The sequence below is a fragment of the Hyperoodon ampullatus genome (assembly GCF_949752795.1).
Source record: "Hyperoodon ampullatus genome assembly, chromosome: 19".
Taxonomy (NCBI): Eukaryota; Metazoa; Chordata; class Mammalia; order Artiodactyla; family Ziphiidae; genus Hyperoodon; species Hyperoodon ampullatus.
Window position 1 is genome coordinate 8,208,118 of NC_136932.1, and position 18,248 is coordinate 8,226,365.

The 18,248-nt window shown below is 60.1% G+C and overlaps 1 protein-coding gene across 1 annotated transcript; it reads right to left on the bottom strand.

The window, feature by feature from the left end:
- Positions 1-1,718: 1,718 nt before the first annotated feature.
- On the bottom strand, positions 1,719-15,928 carry UBTF (upstream binding transcription factor). Its single transcript, XM_079724791.1, has 21 exons — positions 15,384-15,928; positions 12,281-12,405; positions 10,757-10,932; positions 10,107-10,190; positions 9,854-10,009; positions 7,413-7,477; positions 7,015-7,135; positions 6,530-6,640; positions 6,054-6,187; positions 5,758-5,899; positions 5,422-5,463; positions 5,177-5,290; positions 4,919-5,074; positions 4,438-4,572; positions 4,062-4,172; positions 3,557-3,645; positions 3,264-3,453; positions 2,475-2,522; positions 2,293-2,364; positions 2,053-2,196; positions 1,719-1,967 (listed from the first exon to the last, which is right to left on the bottom strand). Exons 2-21 carry the CDS (start codon positions 12,336-12,338, stop codon positions 1,842-1,844), a joined length of 2,274 nt encoding a protein of 757 aa, XP_079580917.1. The 5' UTR covers positions 12,339-12,405; positions 15,384-15,928; the 3' UTR covers positions 1,719-1,841.
- Positions 15,929-18,248: the final 2,320 nt, after the last annotated feature.

The following is an 18,248-nucleotide window of genomic DNA, read 5'->3' on the forward strand; positions in this document are numbered from 1 at the left end:
CAGGGGCACTCAGGGTAATGGGGTTCTTTGCAGGGGCTCTTGGGAAGAAATAGAACCTACGGACCCCAGTACCTAATTCCAGGATCAGGACAAAGGGGAGTAGGAGTGGGGAGTGTCCCTCCCTAGCCGCACCCCCCCTCCCCAGCACCATGGCTAAGGCAAAGCAGATGGTCTGCCTTCCTCTGGGAAGGGGACCTACCTTTCCTATCCCACCTCCTAGGTAGAGTTCCCATTCTTCCCCATCCCTTGGCTTTCATTCAGAGGGGAAGGTGGAAATGCACAAAGCCCCAATTAAATAGGTCACTGACGTGATTGTTTTTTTTTTTTTAAAAAAGAGAGAAGCCAAAATTTAATAAAAAACAAACCAACAAAAATTAAACCCAGAGAGGCAAGGTGGCTTGGCTTATGAAGAATCTAGGAATCAAGGTACCAAAATGAGGGGCATGGCTGGGAAGGTTTAGGACAGCTTGCAAAAGCAGCTTTTGCAGACCTCTTCCCCAGCTGTGGATTTGGGGAGGTGGGGTGGGGAAGGGAGCACACCTGAGAAATCAAAGGAAACAGGCGTGGGGTACCTGGAGGATATGCGGGGGGAAAGACAGGACGGATGTGTAAGTTAAGAGCTTCCAACACATTTCTTGAAGGCCAGGTTCAGAGCCCAGGGTGGCTGGGTGACCCCTCAGATGAGCTGCAGGGGCCTTTCCCACCAAATCAAAGCTTTAAGCTTCACCTGGTCTGTTCCCCCTCCCCACAGTCCTGCTGGATATTGGAGACTAGCAGTAGCTCCAATGACCCTGACAGAGGGAAACCAGTATAGGAAACATCGGAGTGGCTTCAGTACACCCCCCAAATTGAATTAGAGACGAAGCAAAGCAGAAGATATGGAGAAAGGGGCCACCCCGGCCTATCCCCACCAGGATCAATGTCTCCCTGGCCCTCACCAACCCTTTTACCAGCTTCACAGACTGAGGTGGGCGCCCCCTTCTCTCTTACACGCACAAATGCACATGTGTCTTTGCACACATCCACAGGTGCACCCATGCTATGTACAGGCCACACACGCGCGCGCACGCGCACACACACACACACGTGCGCACATACACTGTTCCATACACATCAAGACCGTTTTAGAAAAGTCCCAAACCTACCCTCTAAACCCTCCCTCTCCCAGAAATGACAACAGAGACGGCAGCCGAGGTCGGTAGGAAACGTCTCGTTGACAGCTCAGAGCTTAAAAAAAAAAAATATATACACATATATAAAAAAGACATCTGCCCCTCCCCCCCGCGCGTGGGTCCAGGCAGCTCCTTCCCGCAGGGGGCAGGAGAGGGCCATGGGGCAGCGCCTATGTTCCCATAGGCGCCCCCCCTCCTCTCCCATGTTCCCTGCCTCCAGTTCCAATGTAGGGGTCCAGGTCGCAAGCCCCTCTGGAAAGAAAGGGGTCTTCCCCAAGCTTCCACCCTCCCTTGGGTCGGGCTGCAGGTGTAGGGGGCCTCACTGAACTCTTTGGGACCCCCACCCCATCCCACTCCCAGGTCCATTGTCCATGCCGGAACCGCAAGTGCAGAGGGGGGTGGGCTGGGCCGGTCCAGTGGTGGCTCAGTCTGAAGGTTGTGCTCCCTGGAGGGTCCCCCAGGGCTGATGTCTCTGAGGCCGAAGAGTTCTGGCCTGGGCGCCTCCAGTGCCTCCCCCCACCGTATTTTGTTTAAAAAAAAAAAAAAAAGAAGAAGAAGAAAAAAAAAAGGAAAGAAAGAAAGTGGGGGAGGCCAAGGGGCAGGGGACAGAACATGGGGGAGAAACAAAGGTGGTGAGTCGGGGAGGGGAGCCCCGGGTGGGGCTGAGCCTCAGTTGGAGTCAGAGTCCGAGGAGTCCCCCGAGGAGGAGGAGCTGGAGCTGCTGCCCTCGGACTCGTTGTCCTCGTCCTCGTCATCGTCCTCGTCCTCGTCCTCGTCGTCGTCATCCTCCTCATTCTGCGAGGCAAGGAATGTGCCGTCACCGGGTGGCCGTCCCGGCAGGGCCTCGCTCGCCCCTCCCACCGGGCGCCATCCATCCCACCTCATCCCCATCCTCGCTCTCATCCTCGCTGCTGGATTCGGAGGAGTCCCCGCCGTCCTCAGAGGAGTCCCCGTTCTCATCATCTTCCTCCTCATCATCCTCGTCATCCTCATCTTCATCCTCTTCATCGTCATCCTCAGACTCCTGGGAGGGATGGAAGCACATGAGTGGTCCCTGCCACACCACTCCAGGCACCTCGGACCCCCGCTCCTGGTCCCCCTTCTGAGAGGGGCTCCTTACCGACTTAGACTGCAGGGTAGTCCGGCTGGACTTGGGGTTCGGGCCTCGCAGCTTGGTCATGCTCTTACGTTTCTGTAGGAGAGGGTGGGGACGTGGGCAAAGGGAGCAGCCATGAGTTCCAAACATCCCCCCCGACCCCAAGTTCCCTCCTTATCCCAACACCAGCCCGCTCCCAGACTCACATTAGAGATATACTCTTTATATGCTGCACGGTCCTGGGGAGACAGACTCTGGGGGAGACAGAGAAGGAGGTGAGGGTTGGAACACGACCCAAACCACTGCTGACTGAGCATGCTGGCCAAGTGCCAGGCAGTGGGCTGAGCACTGACCGCCATCCCACCTTCGCCCGTCCCAGTCTCCCCATACCTTGGGTCTCTGCAGAGAACCCCAGGGACCTGAGACCACAGCTCAGTGTTTTCTGCTTAAGATGTCCTGAAGCCTTTTCCAAATGGAGGCTCCAGATTCAGGGCCTTCCTCAACTCAGAGAAGCCCCACACGATGACTTCCATAGCCTGGCTGCATCACTCCTCCCCGGAAGCCAAGTCCAGAGCCACTGCCAACGCAGTGAGGCTCACCAAACTTCTGAAACACTTAAACCCTGCTCATTCCCTAGGTCCTTGGCCAACCTGCCTGGGTGGCTGGGGAGGACATCAGTGACTCTCCCCGCTTTACAGATCTGACTGCTCAAGCAAGGCACAGAAAGGAAGCTCAGAGGCTAGGGGCTGAGCCAGAGTCTAGGAGAGGTCCCCTGGTCCCAGCTGGAGGGAGGAAAAGGCAGTCTGATTTGGATTTTCCCACTCACTAGCTGTGCGACCTTGGCTAAGTTACTTAACCCCTCTGAGCCTTGGTTTCCTTATCTTTGATAGTAATCATTACCCTGAAGGGCTGCTGGGACACTGAATGAAATCATGAATGCAGACCAGCCACCACGATGTTTCCGTCGTCCTTCCTAGGGTCCCCGGCCCTCTCACCTTGACCCAGAGGTCCAGGTGCACTTTGTACTGCTTCTGCTGCTCCTCGGCCTGCTTTTTGTAGTGCTCCTTCTGGCTCTGGGAGATGCGCTGCCAGCGGCTGCCAATCTCCACCATGCGCTCCTTCAGTGGCAGGTGGTTCAGCTGCCCGTTGGACAGAAGCTCCTGGGAGAACTTCTGGTAACCGTTCCTGGGAGGCGGGGGTGTTGCAGGGAAGGTCAGGAGACCAACCAAGCAGCCGTCCTGCCCTGACCCTCCCCATCCCTAGGGTGAACTCCAGCCCCCAGACTCACATGGGAGGCTTCTTGGGTTCTCCCTGGAACTTCATCTTCTTGGATGAGTTTGCAGCAGCCGGGGGTGCCCGCCTCTCACTCAGCTCTCTCTATGGGGACACCCGGAAAGGTCACACTCATCCTCCCGCCTGCCCCATGCCGTCAGTCCTTAGCTGACTCTCCTTTTATGTACCAGGAAGGAGGAAGAAACTGAGGCACAGCCAGGGAGCAACTTCCTAACAACTCACACCTGTGTCAGACAGGCACTGCCGTCTGAAAGTGCTCTCATAATTGCACTCACACGACTAGTATCATTGCCCTCGTTTTAGTGATGCATCACTGAGGCTCACAGAAGGAAGTTAAGAGACTTACTTAGGGTCACACAACCCAAGCTGGGACTTCTGGCTCCAAGTCCCACGCAGTGAGGAAAGCTGCCCACCCAGGAGGGTGCTCCTGAGTTTTAAGTGGAGAGAGGTGGCCCCAGCTCCATCCTGCCCCACCGTGCTAACCAGAAGCCCTTTTCTACCTCATATCGCTTTTGGTCTTCGGCCGCCTTCTTAATCCACATTAGTTTCTCCTTCTTTTCCATGTTGTTCCAAGTCATCTCCATGGCTTTCAAGGCCTTCTCCCGGTCGTTCTGGGGACAGACAGGGGTGTCAGCTGTGGGAAGGGTCACCTGGGGCTGGAGCGGGTCTGCATGGGCGGTGGCAGAACCACCCCTTTCCTATGAAATTAATAATAAAGCAACTACTTATCGAGAAAAAGAAGAGAAACAAAAAGGAAACGGAAAAATAAAGCAGAAAAACAACAACAACACACACACACACACAAACCAAAAGAAAGAAAAAGAAAAGAAAGAAAGAAAAAAAAAACCAAACAACCCCTTTCCCACTGCCTGCCACCTTGAAGCGGGCCAGGTAGTCGCCGATGACACTCTGTTGCCAGATCTCCTCGGCTCTTTTGGGCGACTCCGGCAGCTTGCCTGGCTTCCTCTCTGACTGGGCCTTCAGTGCGGCCTCCCGGGCCTTGTACTTGGCCTGCAGAGGGGCGGCAGAGGCGTCAGCCTTCCGGCCACCCCCAGGGGGCGCACGTGGCTCGTCCAGCAGTTGAAGGCGGCAAGGGTGGGGTGAGCAGCGGCGTGGGCCGGTGCGGCCAGGGGCTCAAGCTGCCCAGCGGCCCTGCTCCCCAGGGAGCCCACAGCCCACAGCTGACAGCTTCCCGCCTTCCGGCTCGCTGGGTTCCCAGCCCCACCATCTGCGCCCAGGCACCCTTGCGGCTCACACCCCACACACACCTGGGGCAGGGTGAGGAAGTACAGCTAGCCCCCAGGGGAGAAGCAGCCCAGACCCTGCCCGGCAGCCCCTCCGGTCTGGCAGGCCTGACCTTTTTCTTCTCTGACAGGTCATTCCACATGCGGGCCAGCAGGCGGGTCAGCTCGCTCTCTGAAAGCTCAGGCCGCTCTTCCTGCAGCTGCCGCCGCTTTTCTTCCGAGAAGATGAACATGGCTGACACGGGCCTCTTGGGCTTCTCCGAGCCACCCTTGTAGATGTGCAAAGAGGGTCGGCGTCCACGGGGTGCTCACGGGGAGGAGCCCCGCCTCCCCCCGCCCCCAGGACCTGCCTGGTCGTGCCCCCTGCCCACCTTGCCCCCTTCCTGGGAGGGCTTCTTGGAGGCTGGGCTGGTGGCTTGCTTCTTGTTGATGTTCAACATCTTCTCCTCGCCCAGGACCCGCTGCTGCTCCTCCTCAGGCAGGCTCTGGTTGGGGAGAAGGGCCAGCACAGGGCTGAAGGTCTGGTCCCCAGGCTGCTTCCTGGCTGTCTTAAGGGCGTTGCTCACCAATGCCCCGGCCTCCCTCTGCCCACTGCCCTCCCGAAAGGAACACTCACCTCTAGAAAACGGAGCAGTTCTACCTCATAATCTTTCTTTTTCTGGGAAAGGAAGCAGAGTCAGGGTCAGCACGGGGGCAGCCTCACTGGAGACCCTCCCGTGCTCGGGGGACAAACAGTAGCCCTCAGCAGACCTTCCAGAGCCTGGACAGGGCCTAGTCTCCCTCCACAGATGGTAAGCGCGAGGCCCGAGAATCTGCCTGCATCAGCCCAGATGCTAAACCTAGTACAACACCGTGTCTGAAGCAGGTGCCCAGGGGTCAGACCTCATGCTTCAAAACCCCAAGGCTCTCCAGGAGTCCTCCCTCTCCAGGGCTGGCTCCTGCCGCGGCTCACCTGGTCGCACTTCTTGTGGTAGGCATCCTTCTCCTTCTGGGAGAGCAGCTTCCACTGCTGGCTGCACAGCACCATGCGCTCTGTGCTGGGCACGTCCTTCATGTTGGCCATCAGCTCTGCGCAGTACAGCGAGTAGCTGTTCCTGTCACAACCGGCAGCAAGGGAGGAGCGGCCCTGTGAGCGACCTGGGAGGCCCAGGGCGGCAGCCCCCTCACTTCCAGAGCCTGGGCTGAGGCCCTTCCCCAGCCCGGCTCCCTAGCTGCCCGCTCGCCCACCCGCCCCAGGGCAGCGCTCACGGAGGTGGCTTGGTGGGTCGCCCGTCAAACTTGTCCTTGAGCTGGCGCTCGGCCTTGGTGAGGGTGGACTTGGTGATGCCCTCCTCGCTGATGTTGAGCTCGGGGTGCTTCTGGATATAGTCACGCATAATCTCCTGCAGAGTGAGGCGGGGGGGATGGAGGGCAACGGGGTGTGGGGTTAGCCGGGGCCGGGGGGGTGGGGGAGAGCCGCTGGGAAGGGGAGGCAGGGAGCAAAGCTGGGGGGTGGCCGTGTGTCTGCTGTGTCACACGAGACGTGGTGCCCTGCCCTGCCCTAGCCTGAGATCTCATGGGGGGGCGGGGCGGGGAAGGTAGGGGCAGAGGTGAGGGGCCCAGAAGGCCCCTCCCTCAGCGGTAGGACGGGGAGAGACTGCCTGCCGCAGAGTGCGGAGGCCGCAGAGTCAGAGGGCAGAGGCTCGTGAAGAGCCGGGCGGGGAGGAGCGCAGCGGAAGCCTAACCTCGTACTCCTTCCGCTGCTCCAGGGCCTTATGAATCCATTTCAGCCTCTTTTTGTCCGAGAGCTGAGACCACTGCTTCCCCAGGGAGTCCTTCACCTCCTTCGTAGTGGCCTGCAAACCAAAAGCCGTCAGACACACGCAGGCAGCCAGGGGCAGGGGGGGGAGGGGAAGGGGAGGGGGACACAGAGGCCCCCGCCCCCTCAGGCCACAGGAGGTCACGAGAGTGTCCCCCACAGGCCAGGAGGGGAAGGCAGAGAGGCGGCGGGGGGGCGGGGGGCGGGGCCCGCCTGGGTGCAAGGGGACAGGCTCACACACGCACACATGCACACACTCGCACGCCAGCTGGCCCAGGCCCTGTCCATGCAGCCCACCCCTGGGGAGGGGCCTCCTCTCCTGCACCCCTGCACCGTGCCCGGCCGATCTGGCGCGGCTCCCCCTTGCCACTACCGTGCGCCCTCCCTGCCACCCCTTGGCCGGACACTCACATCTGGCCGCACTTTGAGGTACACCTTCTTCTCGTGGGTGTACCACAGCTGCTGGGGGGTTTTGGGCTTCTCAGGGATGTCCGACTTCTTGGCATTCTGGATTAGGTCTGGGTGATCCTCCCTAGCCGGGGCACGGGGAGCAACAGTCAATGGGGGGAGGGGGACCCTGCCAGGGCAGACCCAAGCTAGCTGCCCCACCCACCACGGCTCCTTGGCCTATCAGCTGGGGCCTAGTGGGACAGCGGTTGCCTGCCGGTCCCTCCCCTTGAGCCTAAGCCACTAGGGTCTACAGGTGACCCATCCATCTTCCGTGCCTCAAGTGCCAGGCTCTGGTCATTGCTACCCTCTCCTGCCGCACCCAGCGCCCTGTGGCCCTCCTCTGGGCTCCACTGCCTTACCTGAATCGGGCGAGGTTTCGCTCAAACTCCTGTTTCTCCCTCTGGAAGTCCTGAATATATTTCATCTGGGGGGAGGAGGTGACGGGTCATCCACAACCCAAGGCCTGAGCTACAAAACCCACCAAGCCCTCCTTGCTAGCTCTTTTGCCTCCCAGTTGGTGACGTATACAGAGGAGGTTGTGAGCAGGAAAGGGACGGCGTCTGCCTTCCAGTGGGCTGGGGGTGGGGGACTCAACCGTAGCCCAGACAGTGGGAGCTACAGGGGTCTCCCAGAACACATCCTGCATCCTATCCCCTCCCTTTAAGAAAGGGAAAGAGTCCCAGGAAGGGGACAGGGCATTATCCAGTCACGCAGTAAGCGGCGACAGGGCTGGGACTCCCCGCAACACTACCCCTCTGCCTTTCCCCAACGCCACGACACTCCCAGTGAGAGCCAGGAGAAGATGTAGGCCTTGCTCCTGTCGCGCTCTCCTCCTGTGTCTGTGGCAGCTAATACTAATCTGCCCCCTCAGAGGTGGCCCACAGGGCAAGTGGCAGGCCGAGTCCTGCTTCCAAAGGGAGATCGCATTGGAGGGAACCCAGAGTGAATTCTTGTATCTGGATTTTTCCCCCCATCTGCTACCTTTGGGTCCCTGTCTGTCCTTGGCGATCCTGACACCATCCCCGCTCCCTCCCCCTTCCTCGGCCATTGCCACCTTCCCTGCCTCTGATCCCTTCTTCCAGGCTCTTGGCTCTTTGGCTCCTTGAGCCCTCCCTCCCCCAGCCCCGTCATTCTCCTTTGCTGTTTGGCTTCCCTTCCTTCGACTGCACCGGCTTCTATCAGCCTGGTCCTCCCTTCCCACCATCCCACCTCCATCCCGGTATCCTTCCAGCCTCTCCACACCCCTCACTCTGACTTCCCTTCCAGCCTGTCTCTTTCCCTTCCTCATCTACATCCTGTCCTGGCTCCCACTCAATGTCCGTCTTTCCTTTATCCCTCTTCTTCCCAGATTCACAAATGAGTTAGCACTGGAGGAGGCCAGGGGCTCAAGCTGATTGAGCCCAACCCCTGCCTCTCATCAGGCGCAAGAAGCGAGGCAGCTCCACTTCCCTCCGAGGTTCCCGCAGAAAACCGGGAGCAGAACCCAGCCTGCTCAGCCCCAGTCGCAGCCCTCCTCACACAAAACAGCAGCTTTTAGAGCCGGAAGGCACCACCCAGATCAGGCTCACCCCCCACACCTCAGATCAAGACCAGGCCCGAAGGACTGAAGGAACTTACCGAAGGGCACATACACAGTGATTCAGTGGTAGCCAGAACAGGCCCAAGGCCTGTGTCCCCTAGGCCGGCACTCTGTCCACTCTACCACGGAGTTTCTTCTATCCCTCCCTGAACCTGAGACCCTTTGCCTCTCCCTCCCACCCTGCGGAAATGTCTCGGTGTTATGTGTACAGTCAGTTCTGTGACGGCCCCATCGTAGGGGTCAAGAATAGCTCCAGCGATTCATACTCCGGCTTGGCTCAAGCAGTAGTTGCAGACAGCCGGATCTACCCAGCCAAGCTAGCTCCTTTTCTGGGTACAGAACCAGGCCACGTGAGCCCAAAGCCAGGGTGTGCAGACCAGGAAGAGGGCTACCCCCAGTGCTGGTGCCCTCCCGAGAGCTGGCTGCCTGCAACTCTGTGTCCTCTCCCAGCAAATCAATGTGCCCCCTTGTCTCTCCTGCTGCCCCCTGCCAACATCTGTCCCTGGCTCCATCTCACCGTGTAGCATCTCCTGTGTGTGTGTGTGTGTGTCTCTCCCCACCCCACCTCACTCGTGTCCCAGCTGCAGTGCTTTGCTGTCTATCTCTGCAAGGTACCGCGTGATCTCACTGTGCTGTGTCCACCCCTGCCTGGCAGGCTGGGCAGCCCCTGCCCAAGGTTAACGGGCTTGAGGGTCTGGGAGAGCGTAAGGCCACAAGGGACAATGTGTGCAAGGGGAAGCCCACCCATGTAACCTGTGGACGTGGCAGTGAGAAAAGCACTAGGCGGGGAGCCTGAGCACTAAACCGGAGTCCTGGGACACGATACCGTCCTGCACCCCAGTTCGTTGCCCACAAAATCAGGATAAACCAGTCTCCCGGGGTTACCTCTACAAGCATCAAACGAGACCATGTGGGGAAATATCAGAAGTCAACAGCTCTGCAGGCCTAACAGTGAGGACGTGTGTGTGAAAGAACACTACGGGTTTTGGCTGCCTCAGTCAGGGTTACACCTGCAGCAGTGCCCACGCCGGACAGTGTGTGGGCCTGGGAGAGGGTGATCAGGTGTGGCTGCCCAAGGCCCTACTCTGCTCAGCTGACCCACCCACGCCCCTGATGCCAGGTCCCTTTGTCTAAGCCCTCACCACCCCTGACAGATGAGCTACACCATACCAGCTGCTCCCGGCCTTTTCCCTCCCCGCACCTTAGTCCCCCTCCCCCCACCTTCTTCTTCTCCGGCAGCTCTTTGTATTTCTTGGACAGAATCTTGGTCAGGTCCAGGTTGCTCATCTCGGGGTGGAGTTTTGCGTACTTGGCCCGCTTCTCCATGAAAAAGCGGAAATAAGGGGTCAGGGGCTTCTTTGGGAAGTCCGGGTGTTTCTGGAAGGAGGAACAAGGACATGGTCAAGGTGAGACACTGTCCGTTCTTTGGACCTTGTCTCTCCAAACCTTTGTGCTCCTCCTCCTGGCAACTCACCTTGAGTTTTTTGCCTTTGTAAGGATTTTTAACATGTTCCTGAGCATCGAGGATCAGTTCTGTCAACGTACGGAACTTCCTCACCTGGAGGAAGAAGGGAGGTGAGTGGAAGGGGAAGTTCCGAAAAGGGGGACACCACCCAGGCACGAAGCCTTGCTTCCCAATGGGCCTTCTCTACTTTCCACTAGACTGAAATTATCGAAGGAGGGGGGCAGGGGCCAACAGTGACACAACTCAGGCAGCCCTGACACCCAGGCAGACACCCAGGCACTGGTCTGTGCTTACTGCAGAGGCCCAGGCAGTCAGTACACAGCACAGGACAGCAACACGGCGACCACCTGACCTCGAAATGGTTGTCCATGTCAGCACCTCATTCAATCCCCAGAACAGCTCAGGCAACAGACGCTCTAAGACGGTAAGTATTCAAGGCCACACAGCTAGAAAGTGGCAAAACTGAGAAGTCTTGGCCAGTGCTGTCAACCGTGCCACCTCCCAAAATGCACAAGGGCGACCACAAGAGCACCTTGCCTAGTCTCTTTCCTTCCTGTTTATAGACTTCTGTTCCATCTCCTCCACCAGGAAGGTTGAGGCAAGGGTAAGTGTAGATGTGTGTTTGAATGTGTCAGGAAGCGGGTGGGGGGATCCGTTACCTCGTTAGAAATCTCCACCCATTTGAGCTTGCACATGTCTCCAGAAAAGTCTTTAAATGCTACTTTTTCCCAGTCCATATGTGACTCGGTGGTTTTGAACTTGGAGCTGTCATTGGATGGAAGGTTGTTCTTCATGCATTCCAGCAAAGTCAGCATGTCTTCCTGGGACCAGCGGTCTGGGGAAGGGTAAGAAAAGCCATCATGCCTGGCTCATGCCAGCCCCCATCTGCTCCCCAGTCCTTAAGCACTCAACCCTTCCTTCCCAGAGCATCCCAGACCCTGATTATTTCCCATCTGAAGGCAGCCTGACATGGGTTACAATTTACTGTAGCCAAGTGGGGGGAAAGGAGGCTACGGTGATTTGGGATACTGCTGGAGAACAGCTAGCTTATCGGAGAAGGAAGGCAAGGAGGGAGGCAACACATCTACACGTGAAGCTAAATTCAATCCAAGTTCTAGGTGGCTACCCTAAATGTGCAGACTGAGGAAGGGGTGTGGGCAGGAAGGAGAACCCATGCTGATGTCTCTCTCCAGCACAGCTAGAAACTAACATTAGAGGCATGAGTATTCCACCATCTTACCCCTCCTCTCAAAGAGGACCAAAGGAGAATTTGGGGTAAGTAAAACAATGGTAGAACCATATAGGGCAGCTGTGAGGCAAGGCAGGCAGGTGGGCAAACACTCCCAGGGCCCTGCTGCAGGGAGACACCCGCCCCCTCCCCTAGAATTCTGAGTTGTCTTCTCAGCCCAACTCCCCATGCAGGCAAAAAACGGAGTCTGGACCAGCTATTTCCAGCCACTGAAAGGTAGCTCCAGTGAGGCCTCTCTGGAGGGTGGCTTCCCTGGAAAGTGAGCTGGGAGGACAGCTATCCAAGGCTAGGAGTCAAAAGGGCTCTTGTATTTACATCTGGTAACCTGGGCCAGGGTTTCCACAGATGGGTCACATGAACCCATAATCCTCTCTCCTCTCAATGTCCCACAGGCATTGCCAGATGCTCAGATTCATCCTACCCCCTGCCACCCTACACACTGGATCCCCACTGGGTGGGGTAGGGTGTAGTTATTTATCTTTGAGGCCTCAAGCCATCAAAACACCCTTTCTCTCCAACCTGCCTCACCAAAAACTGTCCTCTTAATAACAATAAAGAACCTGAAAAGCCTCCCCAATCCCTCTTATCTCCCCCTTCCTCCACGTTCCTCATCTTCCCTCCCGTTCCAGGACACTGTTGGGGACACACTAGAGCTGACTGGGAACCCCAGAAGGAAGACTTGCATCCGCCTCCTACTCCCCCTCTGACGTGGGGGTAATGGAGTGTGAAAAATACAGTTTATAGGTTCAAGGCCAAATAATTTGGGTTTAGCCAAACCCCCAGTGTAAGGGATGTTTGACACTCAAGCCGCTCCCTCCCATATCATTTCAGAGAATGCAGACTGCAGAAAACCTTTAGAAGGGGAGTGGGCCTTGCAGACCTACGTGAGAAAAGAGGATTTAAGTTAAAGAGGCCTGAGGGTCGGGGCTCCTACCTTGGCCTTTGGGGGCGGCCATTTCCAGGTCTGTGGGGCAGTCGGCTTCTCCGTTCATTCTCCAGCCGTCCAGCCACCTCCTCGGTCGTGCTGGCCAGGCAAGCCGGGGTCAAAGCCACCTCACCCTTTAGAAGAGACACCAGTCCCCACTCAGGAGGGCTGAGAGGTGGGGGACTGTCTATCCCTCCCTCCCCCAAAGGGGAGGGGGACACAAGCCCACACTCTCAGAGAGATCCAGCCAAGACTCTAGGAGGCTTAATGAGTTGGTGGGGGTGGGAGTGCGCTCTTCCTCTACCTCCTAACCACACACACCCCCGCCCCCCAGCCCCTACAGCCCCGCTCCTCGGCGTGCGCCCTCCCCTGCCCACGCGAGAGACTGCTCCCCGCTCCCGCGTGCAGCTATAGCACCCGCCCTCCGCCCTCCGCCCTCCTTCCCCAACCCCGGCCAAAAAAAAAAAAAAAACACAAAACTCCTCCTCTTCTGTACGCCCCGCCCCGGGGAGGCCCCAGGCTGGAGGGCGGGGGAGGAGGAAGGGCGGGTAAAGGGCGCGCGCGGCCGCGGAAGCGGGCACGCGCTGCAGTCTCCTCCTCCCGCTCCCCCCCGGCCGGTTCCCCCCGCCTCCGCAACCCGGCGGGGACCCGGACGCAGCGCAGCCGCCGCCGGCCCCGGAGCGCAGCGGCCGCATCGCCCCCGGGGACCGGATCCGGATTCCCGCCGCCCTCCCCCTCGGGCTCCCGACGCCGTCCCCGCCCGCCTGGGCGGGCGAGCAGCCGGAGAGAAGCGGCCTGGCCTGCCCCCCGCCCCCGAGCCACCCACCCCGGCCAGAGGCGCCGCCACCGCCCAGCCACCCCGACGCGCACGGAGGAGCCCGGCGCAGAGGCGCGACCACGGCGGGAACCGCCGCCTCCTCCCCCGAGCCTGCGGCCCAGCCCCGCCGGCGCCCCCGCCCCGGCCTCCGGGGAGCCGAGCCAAGGAGAGGGCGGGAGGACGGCGGCCGGGAGGCGGGGGAGCAGCGCTCACCGGCCCCGCCGCCCCCTCCGGCGGCCGGAGAGAACTGCGCCTGCCGGCTCGGAGAAGCGCGGGCTCCTCCGCCTGCGGCCGGGGCTCGGCTCGGGCCTCGCTTCCTGCCCTCCCCTCCCCCGGTTCTCGGCGTCCTCTCCAGTGCCCTGGTCCTCTCTCGCCCAGTCCCCTGCCCGGAGGTCGCCCCGGGTCTCCTCCGGGTGTCCACCGCACCCACGGCTCGCTCCCCGCCGCCCGGCCCCGACCCCGGCGCGCGTCCTCAGCCGCCTCGGTTACCCGGCGCAGCGCGGCCTCCGGGCTTCCCGCTCCGGCGGCTCCCTCCCCGGCTCTGAGCGGCGGCGCCCTCCCCCGCTCGGCCGGGCACAGCCGCAGCTCCCTCCCGCGGCGGCAGCGGCTCCTCCTCCGGGCGCGGCGGCGGCGGCGGCGGCTGTGGGGCGGCGGCTGCTGCTGCTGCTGTGGCGGCGGCGGCTGTGGCTGCTGCCTGCTGCTCCTCGCGGCGAAAAGCACAAAGCACAGCGCCCTCCGCCTGCAGGCAGCCCGCCCGCCGCCCGCCCGCCGGCCCCGGCCTCAGCTCGCACACCCCCCGCCGCCGCCGCAGCCTCCGCCGCCGGAGCGGGGAGGAGGAGGGAGAAAGGAGGAGGAGCGGGAGGGGGGGCGGGAGAAGCGGGGCAGCGAGCGCGTCCTTCCCCGTAGAGCGCACACCGACCCCCGGGGAGCGAGCGCCAGCCCGCCCGCCTCGCCGGCTCCGCTCCCTCCCACAGCCTGCCCGGGCGGGCTCCGCGGGGGGCAGCTGGGAGGAGGGGCGGGAGCTGGGGGGACCCGGGCGGCCGAGGCGGAGGGAAGGAAGGAGGGGAGGGGGGTGGTGGTGGTGGTGGTGGTGGTGGTGGTGGTGGTGGTAGTGGTGGTGGTGGTGGCGGCGGCGGTGGCTGCCGCCGGGGAGGGGGGGGGCCGGGGCAGGGAGACACGCAGCCGCCCGGATGGCGGCGGGGCTCGGAGCCGAGGCAGGCGGGCGGGCGGGCGCCGAGAGCGACCTCGCCAGACCCGCGGGGGAACTAGCAGGCTCGGCCGGCGCGGGAGGGAGGGCGCGAGGTGCGGCCGCAGAGAGGGTGCCCGGAGGGCCCCCAGGCGGCCGTGGAGGCTCAGGGGTCGGCTGCAGCCCTGCTCCGGAGCTCTCTCCCCACTCTCCCCAGCTCAGATTCGGGCTTCCACTCCAGCCCTCATACACTCCCCTCGCCCGCCTCGCTGAGCGGGCGGTCCGCGCCCACCCTTATCCCCGGAGCGTAGCCACCGGCTCGGGGCGCACGCACGCCGATCGCGGCGCCAGGCTTCGGCGCCTGCCTCGCGGTCGCCTAGCTGCCTCGCAGCACACACACGAAACTTTCAAAAAAATTATCCCTACAAAATATCCTTCTTGCAAATTAAAAAAAAAAAGTCTCCTTTGCTTCTTAAACCCCGCATACGGCGAGGGGGCGACGGGCTCCGGCGGAGGAGCCTCTCTGGGAGCTGGTTCAATCCAGCCCGGCATGGCTCCCCAGGCCTGCCCGGGCGCATGGAGATCAGCGCCGCCGCCACTCTCAGCAACCCCTCTCCCCCGAAATCGGCGGCGCCGGGGCTCACTTACCGAGCGTGTGAATGGGAGCGCGGGCCAGGGGCACCTTAGGGGTGCGGCGGGCCGAAGAGCCGAGCTGCAGCTCCGCCGCAGCCGACGCCGGGGCAGCAAGTCGCCAGACAAAGCCCGAGATGGCGAAGCGGAGCGACGGCTAATGGCGAGCCCCACGCGCCGCGCTCCGCCCGCCCCGCTCCGCCCGCCCGCCCGCCCGCCTCGGCGCAGCGCAGCGCCGCTCCGAGCGCTCGCCCGTCAGAGCCGCCTCGGCGCCGCCGCGCCTCCCGGGCCACCCGGGCCTCGCCTGGCCCCTCCGCCTCCTCCGGGCGGCTTAGCCTCACCCCTTCCCTCCCACCGCGCTGGGGGCTGCACGAAAATAAAAAAAAAAAGGAAAAGAAAAATGCTTTTTTTTTTTTTTTCCTTTGGTAGGGCGGGCGTGTTGAGACTTTCGGATCTTTTTGCCCCCAGCTCGCACTCACCTGCGGAACCGCCGGGAGGGCTGGGGGTGGGGGCGCGCGGGGCTGGAGCCGGCAAGCGCGGGTTGAAAGCTAGCCAAGCTCTGCAGCGCCCGACCCGGGCGTATACGCCGCCGCCAGTCCCCGCAGAGAAATCGTCCTCCTTCCCCCGCCTCCATCGCTCTGCGTTTCTCTTCCAATCAGCCGATCGCTTGGCGGCTCCTCCATTCTCCGGCCAAGCCCGCTGCCTAGAGCGAGCTCCACTCCTCCATCTGCTCGCCCGGCTCCTCGCTCCCCTGCCGCGGCCGGCGAGACGACGTGGGGACGGAGGGGGATTTGCGAGGGAACCTGCGGCTTCCCGGTCCCATTGCTCCCTCCCCGCTGCCTCCTGCCTCCTGCTTCTCTCCTGCGTCTTTCCAACTCTCCCCTGTCGCCACTGGTGTGTGTCTGAGTGTGTGCGCGCTTTTTTTTTTTTTTTTATTGCTCTTTGCTTTTGCAACCCTGGAGCCAAGTGGGGGGGGGATAGAAAGGGGGGGGGGTGTTACCAAAAAGAAAAAAAAAGAAAAAGCAAGCAAGAAGCTCTTCGGTTTGTAACACATTGGAAAACCGGGGGAGTACCCCGCCTCGTCCGATCTCGGTGCCCCGCGAGGGCCTTCCGGGTTTTAGAGCGAGCCTCACGCTACTCTCAATGCCCCTCACCTCCTTCGGGTTTAGGGTCCGAGGAGTCCGAGCAAATAATTCTCCCCCTGGGCCGTAGCAAGGGGGTGTCAGGGTGAGAGTTGGGGGTATTTCTCAAGAAGCAAAACCATCCCTCCCACCCCGGCTTCGGTAGCTGGGCCGGAGTACGGGTTGAGAGCAAAAATCCCGGTTGGTTTAGGCGAAGAGGATTCCGGGGCAAAGTCGGAGCCGCGAGACCGCGCTTCGAGCATCTCCCCTTCGGTCTCTGCTTCCTGTCCCCTGCCTGCTCCCCGTTTAATTTTTTTTTTTCCCCCTCTCCTTTAATCTAATTTCTTCCAACTCCACCTTTGTTGTTAACCGGCGTCACGCCCGGACTAGCCAATCCCCGCCACGCAATCAGCTTGTCAAAAAGGCTCGGCCAGCCCTGGGAAAACAGGCCGTGGGCACTGCCCCCCCAACCCTACCCCCCGCCCCCCGCACGGCGTCGGCGGCGGCGGCGGGGAGCCGCGAGGGGAGCCTTGCACCCGGGCCTCGCCACCCGAGCCGCAGCGGGGAAGCCTCCTCGTAGGTTTCCGCTCTCCACCATCCTGAGGGCCAGGGATTTTAGGGCCTGGGCGGGGATCGAAAGGCCTGGGCGGGACCACCATCTACCCTCCCACTGCCGTCGGCTGTGGTTGTCTGTCTCTGCCTCTCCTCCTCCGAGGAAGGTTCATCTGGACGCAGGAAACCAGAATACAGTCTGAAGAACGCCTGCTTCCAATAGGCGAGCCTACGGTTTGGGCCATCGCTCCGGGGGCAGAGCCATTGCTCCCGGGTCTCGGAATGCCAGTCTACCACACCAACACTGCTACGGCCCACATCTCGACCAGCTGGGTCACCGGCCCCTTTGGACTCTCCCCTGGCACACAGCCTTCTCCATCCTCACACAGCAGCCTCGCTGCTGCTGTAATTCCTCTTGTCTCCTGGGAGAAATGAGATTCCTTTCCCAGGACTTCCATAGCCCACATCTGCCACGTTTCACAAACAAGGAGGAAAATCCTGTCAAGATCTGGTGTGTCCGGATTTTTCAGTGGGTAGGGCATGTAGGAGGGGCCGATTTACCTTGATGCTAATGAAGCTTAAGCTTCAGGGCTCCTCATCGCAGGGCCTGTTCAAGGCCCTGTCCTTAATTTTGATTCATCATTTGGTATTATTTTTGAGTCTCCCCCTCCCCTCCAATTGTACAAGTTTCAGCCCCACAAACCCAGCTCTACCCTTGGAACCTACAGAGGGCATTTTGTGTAGGACCAAGACATCTCACACTGCACTTGGAGCCTGCAGGGACTGACTTTCTTGTTTTGACTGGGAAACAGCAAAGGGTTTGGAGTCAGAAGTCCCAGCTTCCGAGCTTCTCGGCTTCCCAAACTTCTTAACAGTGTGAGTTTGATTGAATCTCTTAACTTCATCTGATCCTGGTTTCCTTGTCTATAAAATTAAAATAGCAATCCTATGTTCTCTGCTTTCCTCGCCAGGGGCTGGAGGGTCGAGTGAGATGATGTATGTAAAACTGTAAAATACTCCACAATGTCACTTGCGATGTTTACAATGAGACTTAGACCCCAAGAAAGTTCCAAGTCTTCCACACACAGATCTGGAGTCCAGGTGTCCTGGCTCCTGGCCCTGAACTTCTTGGCTGGGCCAAGGGGCCTTTCGGTAAAGGGCTTTGGAATAAAACAGGATGAACATGAATCATAAGAATGATAATAATTATTTTTTTTAAATTAATTAATTAATTTTTTTATTTTGGCTGCATTGGGTGTTTGTTGCTGTGTGTGGGGCTTTCTCTAGTTGCGGTGAGTGGGGGCTACTCTTCGTTGCGTTGAGCGGGCTTCTCATTGCAGTGGCTTCTCTTGTTGCGTGCAGAGCACAGGCTCTAGGCACGCGGGCTTCAGTAGTTGTGACATGTGGGCTCAGTAGTTGTGGCTCGCGGGCTCTAGAGCACAGTCTCAGTAGTTGTGGCCCATGGGCTTAGTTGCTCCGAGGCATGTGGGATCTTCCCGGACCAGGGCTCGAACCCGTGTCCCCTGCATTGGCAGGCGAATTCTTAACCACTGCACCACCAGGGAAGCCCAAGAATGATAATTATTGATTTTTCATTTCTTGGGCAGCAAAAATCATAGCTGGCACGTTTCCCACTTGGAAACCAATTGGCTTGTTTTACATCTATTGTGT